The sequence below is a fragment of the Cetorhinus maximus genome, chromosome 1 (genome assembly GCF_964194155.1).
Source record: "Cetorhinus maximus chromosome 1, sCetMax3.hap1.1, whole genome shotgun sequence".
NCBI classification, from domain to species: Eukaryota; Metazoa; Chordata; class Chondrichthyes; order Lamniformes; family Cetorhinidae; genus Cetorhinus; species Cetorhinus maximus.
The window spans coordinates 98,004,212-98,018,869 of record NC_135879.1 but is presented as its reverse complement, the minus strand read 5'-3'; the positions used below and the strand labels follow the sequence as shown (position 1 = coordinate 98,018,869).

Below are 14,658 nucleotides of genomic sequence, written 5' to 3'. Positions count from 1 at the left end.
TGATAACATTCATACATGAACACTTGTTTTATTCTCTTGCATTATTTTTGCCCCAAAATACTTAACATTTTATGCTGAGAAGTGTGAGTTTCCAGAAAGCAGGCATTCACTGTACTTGCAATAGGTCAATGGCAGATCATGGAGTAAGTGCTGCATTGATGCAACAAACTAAGAAGCGTTGTGTGTGCTTTTTCATTGAAATTTTGTTAGAAACTTATGAAACTATAGCAGGACATTTCACACAATGTAAAATTATGGATTAAAGCTTCGAGAAGGTTAAAGCCAAGTACAATAGTAAGTGAGCTTTTCAAAAAGCTTGCAACTCTGGAGAAAATGGGGATCATTTTGCCTTCACCACTTGGATGGTAAACTGACAGAGTGGATTGCTTGCCCATTATAGAACTTGGAATCAATGGAAATGAAAATCGGGCGGCTCCTACAATGGACCACCAATCCATTCCACCTGTTTACTGTCTAAATGGTTAAGATGAAAATTAACCCAATGTCTCCTCCCCAGCTCTGAAGGTCTAAAGCAAATTCAAGTTGCATATTAATGTTCACTTTAGCCTTTTTATTAGCTTTTCAAATATATCCCAATTATAACTTTTCTTCTATTTATAAACTTCAGGCAGTGTCCAGGACCAGTGGTCTTCAAGAGGACTTGAACCCTGAGCTAAAAAATATTCTAATGGACATTAAGAGTACAGTCTGTGATGGGTGCAACAGACCAAGTAGTGTAAATTACACTGAATGTGAAGGAGAACGAACATCAAGGAATATGCATGCTGTGTAAGATTCAGACACTTGCTATGTTTCATTGTTTGGTCATAATGGAGCAGCATTAAGTTTGTTAAATTAGTTTAAATTTATCAGGATTTCAATTTCAGGGGTGCTTGGAAAAGCCATATTCCATATTTACTTTTCTGAACAGTGCTGTCCAGCATTATTAAAGCATGCTGTCCCACATTTCTATTGACATTATTGTCACCTCTTATGACAGCAGGTCATATAATTCATGGAAAGGGGCATTCTCATTGGAGGTGAGCATTCTCATTTAGAATTATCATTTGGATAAATTCACATCACATGTTAGGTATAGATAATCCAAATCTTATTGAACTTTTGTGAGGCTGTTTGCCAAATGAGAAAGGGCCTTCTTCAGGCTGTCATGATGCATTCTAGGATACTTTTTCTGCTGCCCCTCTATTGAAGTAGAAAAATACAGTCAATCCTGCATTATTTGCTAGACTGATCTTATAAATCTTTGTAAGCAAAACTTTATTTTATTGCCTTTTTATATACATGGTGTCGAGTACCTATTAACATGTTCATCAATGTTGCAGCTCAGTATGCTTAAATCAATCTTTTTTGGAAAAGTTTTTTCCAAGGTATAAATTTTATTTTGATATTTCACTAGGTTTCGCAATTTTGAAACTGGAAGTATAACATTCCCAAACCATTGATATATACACAAGTATAGTGAGGTCAAGTAGCAATTCTTGCTTACTTCTTCCTTTGTCTGTGGATCTTAATTGTTTGAGTCTTGTAGTTGGAATCCCTGGACTTCATATAAAGTGGTCGATCGCTACTTAGATTATTCAAATGCTACTTCCAATAGTTGCTAAAATGTCAGCAAAATTATATCCCTCACACATTGTATCCAACATGCCATGGATATAGTAGCCTATTCAGAGCCGCATGATCCTTCCTTTACATGCCCCTTGGTTTATTTTTTTTTGTTCTGAATGTTGACATCAGTTGAACTGTGATCTGTTTCACAACATAAATAAGGTGCTACATTTTCATTCCATTGGCCCACAATTCTCCTATTCTTAGAATGTTTCTAGGTTTTCTCGTGTCCCAGTCAGGCCACCAAATTTTGTTTTAAACACAGGAAACCTTTCAATACAGCATTCACAGCAAGAATTCTGAAGTAACTCTTAGCGTAAACTCTGGGAAGAGTTTCCACTTTGGGCACAATTGGCGATCCAGTTGCGAATTGCGCTCTTTGGCTAATTTTCTAAATATAACTTTTAGTTCAAGTTTCTGCACAAACAAATTTACATATTGCTGAACATAAAATCTTATGAATGTAGAAGTGCAATCAGTCAGTGCTTAAAACGTAATTTTTTTGCATTAAAAATATTCTTTGATTTATTTAAGAGTGATAAGCTGGTGTTGTTTTATTACTACAGCTAAAAGTGGCTTTATCACAAAAAAAGCATCGTTAACTTGTTCAGTAAATCACCTATGTGTAACCTGATTTTAAATAACTAAAAATGGCTTTAAAAAGCTATAATGATCCATTAACTAGTTTAATTGGTGTATGTAGTCAGTTTCTTAGTAAATTTTTAAAAAATATATTAAAAACTTTTTGGTGCATAGTAGTGCCTTTGTGCTGAGAAGAAAAAAACAACTTATTTTTACGAGCTCCCAAAAATTAATACAATTAGATGAAATTCTCCACTGATTAGTTTGATCTGGTGTCGTGGCCGGTTTTGTGTGTGAGGGGCCAGCTTCCTGCGCAATGTTTTATGACCTAGCACAAAAATGGTGGAAACTTAATTTGCTCTGGCTGTATTGCTTGAAATTCCTTGATCATTTGCATTGATTTTGCAGATTTTGGGCACCTAACACTGGAAATTAGCAGAAATTCTACTCCCTTGTTTTCATCCTAATTTTTGGATTTTTTGAAGTTGATATTCCCAGGTTTTTCTATCTTTTGTCATTGTGTACAATGTCTGATCAATTTTATCAAGTCCCTTCCAAATGTTAAAAACTTCATTAGGCTAACCCTAAAGCTCTTTTCCAAGAACAACATGCTCAATCTCCTCATAACTTTGGTTCATGAGACATGGTTGAGCATCCTGGTTGTTTTTACACTGATCTTTCTCTCTGTCTTTCTCCCTCTCTCTCTCTCTCTCTCGAGCAAAAATATCTTTCCTAAATTACTTCAAATCTAGTCTAATCAGTAACAATATCACTTCTTTTGAATTGCTTTCTTCCTCTCAACTAATGCAAATAATTACCTGTTTACCATTTTCTTTCTAGCCGTAAAGTAGATTGATGGTTTGAATTAACTCACCAATCTTTTTTCTGATCAGTATACAGCACCACTATTCCACTTAATGCATACTGCCTATTTATGTCCTTCTTCCTACACTAATTGTTTTGAAATTGTTTCTTCCTAGTTTACCTTATCTTTTATTTTACTTTATTTTTCGCTTTGGTATCCCACCACCTTGATTTCTTAATATGGTAAGCTCACCATACAGGTACCCCATGGCAGTTTGGATGACTAGAGCACAGATTGGGAAAACAATGCTAGTGTTGTAGCCCAATTTCTGAATATTGTCATTTTAAGTGCAGTGGCCATTCCTGCTCCACCCCCCACCTCCACCCAAGCATGCAATGAATTTACCCTAATTAATTATATTTGCATTTTATTGGCCCTGTTCACTGGAAGCTCTACATCCTTCTGCCTCTAGATGCTTTGCATGTCATTCTTTGCTTTGCCACACTTCCAGTATCTTCTATAAATATGGAAATCTTGATTTTTGTACCATATACCTCCTTACATACTTATGGGCAAGAATTTTCCCGTTGGCGAGTGGGGGCAGGGCCCGCTTGCCAGCACATAAAATGATGTGAAATTACGTTGGGCAGAACTCCCGACATCATCCTGCGTAATTTGCATTTTCAGGTCGGTGGGGGCGCAGCCGAGTCAGCTGCGCACCCGCTGACCTGTCAACGGCCTATTGAGGCCATTCAATAAGAAATTAAGGCAATTAGTGGACCTGCCCATCCAACCTTAAGATTGGCGGGCAGGTTGGGAGCAATGGCGGCCACTTGAAAAAGCATGAAACCTCATCCACGGGCGGGAGGAGGTTTCATGACTGAATTAAAAAATTAAGATTAACTTTTACCTAAAGTTATGTCCATGTCCCAACTCATGTGACATTGTCACATGAGGGGACGTGGATGGTAAATTAAATTTTTGAAAGAATCACTTTTCCCCTTTGGGAACCGATCTCCTTGAGGCAGCACTTAGTTACTTCCGCATTTGCCAATCCCCCCCCCACCCCCACCCAACCTGCACAGGGAGCGCACAGCGCTTCTGTGCGGACGTCATGCTGGGCGGGCCTTAATTGGCCAGCCCATGAAAAATGGCGGTGCAGAGGGCCGCTCGCCCTCGCCCGCTCCCGCACTTTCCCCCTCAATGGGGGGAATATTTTAACCATGATCTTTCATAAATGAACAGTGGTAGAGTGGCTCTTTAAGAAAGAAATCTATTTTGCATGCTTTAAGTGTTAGATTTCTAAGTAGAGGGAAAATCTATTAATGATCAATTCTATATTTATTTCAGTGAAAACAATATGCAATGACCATTTAAGACAAAAAATAATCTTAATATTGGTAGCTGTGAAATTAGAAAGTTGCGTGAATTTTACATTACTTTTATCCCATGTTGTTTCATTTTTAGGGATGACTTGAATACAGACTTCTGTATGGACAGAGGAACACAAGACACCTGCTTCAGGTTTGAGAATTTTACAGTTTAGTTTAATATGTTTATTTTCAAACGCATGTCCCTTTCAGCTCAGTATTTTTTTGTTGTTGATGTTGTTGGAAAGACAACTGAAAATACCTGTCATTGTTTTCTGCTGCAAGTAGTATTAATAAAATTAAATGTAAATCAAACATGCCAAATTCCACAATTTATGAAATATACTTGAAAAACACTTAAAATTAACTGAGTGAATTTTTAATAATGTGATTATGCTCCTGGGATTCTCTCACATTATAACGCTAGGTTTTTTACAAAGCAGTTACCAGTGTGAAAGGGAATTAAGACTTCTGTTTGACAGCAGAGGATTCAATAAATGTATATTTGTTGGAAAATTTGCTCTAATTTCTTCCCCTTTCTTATTGCTTGTATGCTGTCACTCCTGTGTTAATTGACCATAGTCAAGGAAGCTTATGCTCAGTTCTCATTCTTTTCATTCCCTATTTAAATTCCAGTAATTTTCATTGCTGGACTATGGTTCCACAGACACAACCTACCTCCAACATCTCACCTATGTCCAAATCCAGACAGTGAGTGTCAAAACTCTTGGATCTTGGGAGGCATCACAAAGCCTGATCCTATCATCCTCACCTGACATCCACTGTTATGAGACAGCCTTTCGGTAAAGCTAAGTTATTTAAAAATCCCAGGGGGAACTTTAAACAACTGTCATAACCTATATTTTTAAGTGGTATGTTTGAGATGCAACTATAAATTCAGGAATCAGACCACCAGTTCTCGAGAGGTTTTATATTAAACTAAAGGAAACATTTTATTAATGTACATAAGTTAAATATATACATATGGCTACAAATTACTACGATCATAACTTGTATCAAATTCCCAAACTAATCTCCATTAAGGCAACAGCAACCCATAGACTTAACCAGACACCAGGCAAAGCATTTTCACCTTACAAATTCAAAATGAGGTTCCTTTCACTTTGGTTCATGTGGAGACAGTTGTAGGCTTCCAGGTCCTTTGATCTTACATTGCCTCTGCCCTGCACACACAAAACTGCTGAAGTTATACCTAGCACAGCTCATTGAATGTAAATTCTCATTGTATCACTAGCCTCTTCTAACAATAAAACCCCTTTCATAGTACCAATTTTATTAGCAATATAAACATATTGCTTGGTATCTTGCTACATAGGTGTCAGTTTTCACCCCACTTCTTCAATGCTCTATTCAAAAATTGCAAATGCACTTTATCTCCCTTACATATCAAAACTAGTACATATCAAAGCACCCAGACTAGCTGGCTTTAATACAATTAAGACATACCCACAGACTAAACCTCTATTTTAAAAGAAAAATATTTTCCAATAATATTATATACATTAATAGCTTCATGACATTCACAAATACACACACTTTCCAGCAGGGGTGACTGGATTGCTTTTTCTACAGCATGTAAAATTAAACTTTGGAACAACATTTTTCTTTGAGGATGAAAATTAATTCATCCCTTTTTTATACAGTAACTTTGAAATCCATAACTACTTGTGCTTGAATGCACTACTCACCTCATTGGGCTGGGCAGCTGGCACTTCTCCTGTGAGACTCCTTTGCGGTCCCAGCAGTGATGTTTGTTTGCATGATTGCTGAAGTTAAATCTTATGCTGTTGTTCACTAAACCTGTACATGCTACTAGCAACTTGGAATGCTACTTGCATCTCTTTTCCCTGCAGGGATCGAATAATGTGTACTCAGGATGTAAAAGAACCCTTCAATATTGACCATTTTACTTGTACTGGTGAGTTTAACATTAACAACACAGCTGGGATTTGGTTGGAGTCGTGTCTCCATGGTGATTTTGTCAGCAAGATATGTTATTCTGAAAAATATATGTTACTCTAAAAAAAAGTACAATTTTTATGGGAAACTATACCACATTTCCACAACAAATTTGTGTAAGGAATGTTACTGTTGGTGTAATGGAAAATATTTTACTGAGGTGTTGATAAAAAGAAATCTTCAGTCTACAATCCCTCCAGAATCATTAAATTGAATTTATTTGTGCATATATTCAACAGGAGGATGGTGTTGGTGCTGGGGACTAGACACTTTGTACTTCAGATAATGGGTCAGCATTCAGCACTTTACATATATCGTATGGCATGATAAGCTACAAAGTGAAATTCCTTTCACTCCACCTCAACCACGCATTTCAGTCCAACTTCAGAAGAGCACATCCCAGTGGAGTAACTGAGTTTAACAAATAGTGCTAAATCTGAGCTATTTTTGTGCTGTGAGCCTGTTTTCACTTGAAACTGGACTGAAACTCAATCAACATCGAACCTCTTGACAGAAATTGATAGAAGACTGTCATCCTATCAGTTCAGCTAGATTGAAGCCAGGTCCCAGAGCTGAAAGGCCAGTGTCTAATCCATTGTAATACCTAGCGCTCAGACCTGTGCAATACTTTATAGTTAATGTAAACATTCCCTGCTGTTTTTCCAAGTATTTAATGTGAACCATACAGAAGCCATTTTCTGACTTGGCTTTACAGGCCTTGGAGGCAGCCTATAGTTCTGATGTGCTACATATGATTTCCCTACCATTAGTTTAAATGTGAAAACTTTTAGTGCTCAGATTTCCAGTATGGGCTCACAATCAGTGTGGTTCTCTGCTGGATATTTGTACCAGGAAAATTATCCCTTTTGCATAAAGCTTTCTCACGTAACATTGAAGTTGCTTTGGATTTCTTGAAAATGTGCAGAAATTGTATTTCCGTCATCTCTGAAGAAGAGTCATAAGGACTCGAAATGTCAACTCTGTTTCTCTCTTCACAGATGCTGTTAGACCTGCTGAGTTTTTCCAGCATTTTCTGTTTTTGTTTCAGATTTCCAGCATCCACAGTATTTTGCTTTTATTGTATTTCCTTCTTGACTTATTTAAAACAACTGGATTACAATTGAGTAAGTCACAAACTGTGGGCTTTAATTTGGTCTGCCCTGGTTTTTAAGTGGAGAATTTTCTCCCCGTCGGGGGAGGTTGGACGGGAGCGGGCGCGGGCGGGCACGTAGCCGATCGCCACCTGCGATTGGCTGCGTGCTGCCATTTTACATGGGCGGGCCAGTTAAGGCCCACCCAACGTGACGTGCACCCAGAAGCGCTGAGCACTCCCTCAGGGAGTAGGCTGAGTCGGGGCCTGCGCTCATCTCCCTGAGGCACAGAATAAAGAAAAAAAAAATTTTTAAGACATGTCCCCTCATGTGACAGTGTCACATGAGCTGGGACATGTCAATGAATTTTGTTACAAATTTTTATTAAACTTTAAAAATCTTCATGAAACCTCATCCCACCCATGGATGAGGTCTCATGATAAATGCGAAGGCCGCCTGGGCTCTTTGCCTGCCCACCAACCTTAAGGTTGGATGGGCAGCTCATTTAATTATTTTAATTAGTTTTTAAATGGCCTTAATAGGCCTTTGACAGTTCGGCTGCACGCCTGCCGAACTGAAGATTTGAATGAAGCGCAGTGATGTCGGGACGCACGCCCGACGTCACCGCACGTCATTTTACTTGTCGGCGAGCGGGGCCCGTCCCTGCTCACTGAGCCGAAGATTCTGTCCTAGGTTTGGGGGGTCATGATTTGTGAACACACCTGTTGAAATTGAGGTGGGCTGAACACGGCTTTCACCTACTCACCTCATTTGACTGATAACATTGGGCTGGGCAGCCTCAGCACTTCTCTCATGAGGCTCCCAGCAACGTTGTTTGGCGCTCAGGTGCTGTAGGCTCTCAGCTCTTCCTAAAGACTCTGCCTATTAAAGGGAGACTGCACAGCAGTAATTATTAGCTGAATAGAAAATCATTTTCAAGCATTGGAAGGATGTGGCAGTAGGCAAGGGAGGAGGATGCCTGGATTAGTGATGCTGTACTGAATGCTCTAGTAACCGAGTGGGACTCCAGGAGGGAGGCAAAACTTTCCCCAGACGGGAAAGAAACCCACAAATCACAGCCTGAAGAGGGAATAGGAGCACGTCGCTTGGGAGGTAAATTCCCAATGTCTGGTGCCATGGACATAGCAGCAATGCAGGAAAAAAAATACAATAATTCACACAGGTGATCTAGATGATTTCATACTTACAGTTCATCTCATGCCCACTACCAACAATTTCTCACTCTGCTCAATGCATGACACTGCCATCACTCTTCCTGCAACACTCCCTGGCACCCAGAACTCATGCTTAACTTTTACATGCTCTACCTCACCCATGTAGCAATACTACCAACATTCTCGTGCTGCCTTCACACATCTCCAGCTATTCAGCAATGGCAGGTATATCACCCTAACATAGTACCACACAATCACTGACACTCTACCCTCTGCCTTGCAGGAGATGGTGGTGTAGCAGTAATGTCACTGGACTAGTAATCTAGGGCCCAAACTAGTGCTCCGGGGATATGGGTTCAAATCCCACAACGGCAGCTGGTGGAATTTAAATTCAATGAATAAATTTGGAATATAAAGTTAGTCTCAGTAATAACAACCATCAACGATTATGAACAATATGTGGAATCTGTTTGGGTGGAGCTAGGAAACAGCAAAGGGCAGCAGAAATTGATTGAAGTTGTTTATAGGCCACCAAACAGTAGTGGTAATGTGGGGCATGGTATTAATCAGGAGATGAGAGAAGCATGTAGCATGGGCAATACAATAATCATGGGTGACTTCAATCTACATATAGATTGGATAAACCTATAGAGCACTAATGGTGTGGAAGATGAGTTTCTGGAATATGTTAGGCTTGGTTTTCTAGACCAGTATGTTGAGGAGCTGACGAGAGTACAGGCTATTTTCGATCCAGTATTATGTAATGAAAAAGGGCTAATTAATAATCTTATTATTAAAGGACCTTTAGGGATGAGTGACCACAATATGATAGAATTTTACTTTGTTTGAATGTGAGGTAGTTCACTCTTAAGCAAGTTAAAGTTGAATAAAGGAAATTATGAAGGCATGAGGGACAAATTGGCTGAGGTGGATTGGGAAAATACATTAAAAGGTATGACCAGGCAATGGATAGTCTTCAAAGAACTATTACATAGTTTATAGCACCTATACATTCCTTCATGGTGCAAAAACCCAAAAAAGTCAGTCAACTGTGGCTGACAAAGGAAGTTAAGGATTGTATAAGGTTAAAAGAAAAGACTTATAAAGTTGCCAGAACTAGTAGTAAACCTGAGGATTGGAAGGTTTTTAGAATACAGCAAAGGAAGACCAAGAAACTGGTAAAGAAAAGGAGAAAAAGAAAATGAATGCAACCTAGCAAAAAACATAAAAACGGACTGTAAAAGCTTCTATAGGTATGTAAAAAGGAAGCATTTGGCTAAGACAAATGTGGATCCATTACAGGCAGAGTCAGGAGAATTCATAATGGAGAATAGAGGAATGGCAGAGAAGCTAAATGATTACTTTGTGTCTATTTTCACTAAGGAAGATACAGGAAATCTCTCAGGTTTCGAGATCTAAGGGACTAGGGAGAATAGGGAGTTGAAGGAAATTAGTGTAAGTAAGAAGGTTGTATTGGAGAAATTAATGGGACTGAAAGTTGTTAAGTCCCCAGGACCTGATATTCTGCATCCCAGAGTGTTGAAAGAGGTTGCTATGAGATAGTGGATGCATTGGTGATCATTTTCCAAAATTCTATAGATTCTGGAATGGTTCCTGAAGATTGGAAGGGAGCAAATGTCACCCCACTGTTTAAGATGGGAGGGAGAGAGGAAACAGCAAACTACAGACCTGTTAGCCTTACATCAGTAGTAGGGAAAATGTTAGAATCTATTATAAAGGATGTGATAAATGGATACTTGGATAACCATGATCTAATTGGACATAGTCAGCATGGGTTTGCGAATAGGAAATCATGTTTGACAAACTTATTGGAGTTTTTTGAGGATATTACTAACCCACAGGAGGTTGGTTAGCAAAATGGGATAGGAAGCAATATACTGGCATGGATTAAGGATTGGTTAACAGGCAGAAAACAGAGAGTAGGAATAAATGGGTCATTCTCGCATTGGCAGGCTGTGACTAGTGCAGAACCACAAGGATCAGTACTTGGGCTCCAGCTGTTCACAATTTTTATCAATGATTTGGATTTGGGGATCAAATGTAATATTTCCAAGCTCGCAGATGATACAAAGCTAGGCGGGAATGTGTGTTGTGAGGAAAGCGGCTACAGGAGGATTTGGACAGACTTAGTAAGTGGGCAAGAACATGGCAGATGGAATATAACGTGGAAAATCTACCACTTTGGTAGAAGGAATAGATGTCCAGAGTGTTTCCTAAATAGTAAGAGATTAGAAAGTGTAGATGCACAAATGGAGCTAGGTGTCCTTGTCCATAAATCACTGAAAGCTAACATGCAGGTGTAGCAGGGAATTGAGAAGGCAAATGGAACTTTAGCCTTTATCGCAAGAGGATTTGAAGACAAGAGTAGTGAAGTCTTGCTTCAATTGGATAGAAGCTTGGTTAGACCCCACCTGGAGTACTGTGTGCAGTTTTGGTCCCCTTACCTCAGAAAGGATATTATTGCCATAGAGGGAGTGCAACGAAAGTTCACCAGACTTGTCCCGAGGATGGCGGGACTGACTTATGAAAAGAGACTGGGGAAACTGAGCCTGTAGTCTCTAGAGTTTTGAAGAATGAGAGGTGATCTCATCAAAACCTACAAAATACTTAAAGGAATAGACAGGGTACAAGGAGGTAAGATATTTCCCTGATTGGGGAGTCTAAAACCAGGGGACACAATTTCAAAATAAGGGGGAAGCCACTTCGACCAAGATGAGGAGAAATTTCTTTATGCAGAGGGTTGTGAATCTTTGGAATTCTCTACCCCAGAGGGCCGTAGAAGTTCAGTCATTGAGTATGTTTAAGGTAGAGATTGTTAGATTCCTGATTAACAATAATATAAAGGGAATAGTGTGGGTAAAAGGCATTGAAGTGTTCGATCAGCCATGATCGTATTGAATGGCAGAGCAGGCTCAATGGGCTGAATGGTCTTCTCCTGTTCCTTTGTCCCTTTGTTGTAAAAACCTATCTGGTTCACTAATGTCCTTCAGGGAAGGAAATCTGTCATCCTTAGCTGGCCTGGCCTACATGTGACTCCAGATCCACAGCAATGTGGTTGACTCTTAACTGTCCTCTGAAATGGCCTAGCAAGCCACTCAGTTCAAGGACAACTAGGGATGGGCACCAAATGCTGGACTTGCCAGAGACACCCACATCTGCTCATCGCTGCCTCAGCTTCCAGTGCAGTAAGTGTGGAATCCTCCCAGTGTCTCGGTGCTGCAGGAAAAGATTGGATGGAGGTCATGAGACCCATCCAGGCTTAGACTGTTGCCATGCTTTCACACAGTCCAACCATCTGTGCTCTAGCAGATGAGGAGACTTGCTGAAATTCCGTACCAGGGGTATGGCAGTTGACCTGTCCTCTATCCTCACAGTATGATAGCTTTCAAGCCCCTATCATTGCCTCTTCGCCAGCGCCCTTACTGTTGCCTCTCAGCCAGCCCAGACTGGGCAATTAAACAGCTCACTGGGGGGGAGGCTCCACAAATATCCCCATGCTCAATGATGGGGTAGCCCAGCACGTCAGTGCAAAAGATAAGGCTGAAGCATTTTCAGCAATCTTCAGCCAGAAGTGCTGAGTGGATGATCCATCTTGGCCTCCTCTGGAGGTCCTCAGCATCACAAATGCCAATCTTCAGCCAATTCAATTCCTTCCTCCTGATATCAAGAAACTGCTGAAGGCACTGGATGCTGAAAAAGCTATGGGCCCTGACAAGATTCCGGCAATAGTGTTGAAGACTTGTGCTCCAGAACTTGCCGCGTTCCTAGCCAAGCTGTTCCAGTACAGTTACAACACTGGTAGCAACGTGAAAAGTTGCTCAGATATGTCCTGTACACAAAAAGCAGGACAAATCCAACCCGGCCAATTACCACCCCATCAATCTACTCTCCATCATCAGTAAAGTAATGGAAGTGTTATCAACGTTGCTATCAAGTGGCACTTGCTTAGTGATAACCTGCTCACTGACGCTCAGTTTGTGTTCTGCCAGGGTCACTCAGCTCCTGACCTCATTAGAACCTTCCTTCAAACATGGACGAAAGAGCTGAACTCCAGAGGTGAGGTGAGAGTGAATGCCCTTGACCTCAGCCCAACCATCTTCAGCTGCTTCATCAATGATCTTCCTTCTGTCATAAGGTCAGGAGTGGGCATGTTCACTGTTGATTGCACAATGTTCAGCGCCATTCATGACTCCTTAGATACTGAAGCGGTCCATGTCCAAATGCAGCAAGATCTGGACAATATCCAGGCTTGGGTTGACAAATGGCAAGTAACATTCACACTACACTAGTGCCAGGCAATGACATCTCCAACAAGAGAGAATCTAGTGATTGCACCTTGCCATTCAGTGGCATTCCCATTGCTGAATCCCCCACTATCAACATCCTGGGAGTTACCATTGACCAGAAACTGAACTGGACTAGCCATAGAAATACTGTGGCTACAAGAGCAGGTCTGAGGCCAGGAATCCTGCAGTGAGTAACTCATCTTCTGACTCCCCAAAGTCTGTCCACCATCTACAAGGCACAAGTCAGGAGTGTGAGGGAATACTCTCCACTTGCCTGGATGAGTGCAGCTCCATCAACACTCAAGAAGCTTGACACCATCCAGGACAAAGCAGCCCACTTGATTGGCACCCCATCCACAAACATTCACTTCCTCCACCTCTGATGCACAGTAGCAGCAGTGTGTACCATCTACAAGATGGACTGCAGAAACTCACCAAGCCTCCTTAGACAGCACCTTCCAAATCCACGACCGCTACCATCTAGAAGGACAAGAGCAGCAGACACCTGCAAGTTCCCCTCCAAGCCACTCACCATTCTGACTTGGAAATATATCGCCGTTCCTTCACTGTCGCTGGGTCAGAGTCCTGAAACTCCCTTCCTCACAGCACTATGGGTGTATCTATGCCATATGGGTTGCAGCGGTTCAAGAAGGCTGCTCACCACCACCTTCTTGAGGGCAGTTAGGGATGGGCAATAAATGCTGGCCTAGCCTGCAAAGCCCACACCCTGTGAACAAATAATTTAAAAAAAAGATTGCTACTGCCCATGCGAAGATGATGCAGCCTGAAGCAGCAGAATGCCACCAACCGTGCTGCAGCCGCTGGGGTACCACTGTGCAGGAGCCCAAAGCCAGGGAAGAGCACCCACAAAACGGGCACTAAGATAATGTATAAGTGTGAATAGTTCGTTGTTGTTTGTATATTTGGATGTGTTGTTGGATAAAGATGTTTTCTGAAGACTTATCTGTGACTTTTATTGTTGAATGTTGACCAAGGAGACTTTGAGGTGGGGAATCTGAAATGGATGTTACAGTGGAGAATGTGGGCCCAGTTTAGGATGGGAAAGTTTTTTTCAAGTGAAGTGGAAACTCACAATCCGCGCTCTCTTGCTGCATCCAGTTACACAGGGTCCACGTTGCCTCCTCCCTATCTTCTCTTCCACTTCTGTGCCTTCCATTATCCCCTCCTCCTTCGGAGGTGGGCTCTGAAGGAGTAGGAGGTAAATGCCTGCGCCTTCTTAATAGCCTGGTTGTGGAGGATGCAGCACCTCTGCCACAAACGGGGAGACCCTTCCTGACACCTACTGCAAAGATCCCCCCAGGTGGTGTCGGCAGCAGAGGCATTACATAGGGCTAATTGCCTGCTCTCCGCTGTTACGCCTGGCTCCCTAGCTTTCGTTATACACCCACTCTGGGTGTATGCATTGCATGATGGGGTTGCAGAAGGGTGTCAAAGCTACATGCAGAGGGGCTAGCCCTTGTCCCCGAGCTGCCAGCCTCTGGGCCTTCTCAGAGACCCAAAGATAGCGGGTAGGGCAGACTGATGCCGGATAATTGCATTGTGGCAAGGATAGCAGGCATTCACAAAGATGAATTTCTTGGTCTGGTTGCACACCAACTGCATGGTTATGGATTTGTAGCCCTTGTGTTTCTGTACTTATTCTGATTGACATAGGGCACACAGTGCCATATGCAGACAGTCAGTGGCACCCTGCATCAT

The 14,658-nt window shown here is 41.3% G+C and overlaps 1 protein-coding gene across 2 annotated transcripts in view; it reads left to right on the top strand.

Moving 5' to 3' along the window:
* The window catches only part of LOC144682046 (coiled-coil domain-containing protein 158-like), a 200,675-nt gene that overhangs the window by 158,692 nt on the left and 27,325 nt on the right, over positions 1-14,658 (top strand). For both annotated transcript variants that reach the window (XM_078544325.1, XM_078544317.1), the window contains 3 exons: positions 629-789; positions 4,484-4,540; positions 6,261-6,325. In XM_078544325.1, the coding sequence (XP_078400451.1) occupies positions 629-789; positions 4,484-4,540; positions 6,261-6,325 (283 nt within the window). The remainder of the gene's footprint in view (positions 1-628; positions 790-4,483; positions 4,541-6,260; positions 6,326-14,658) is intronic.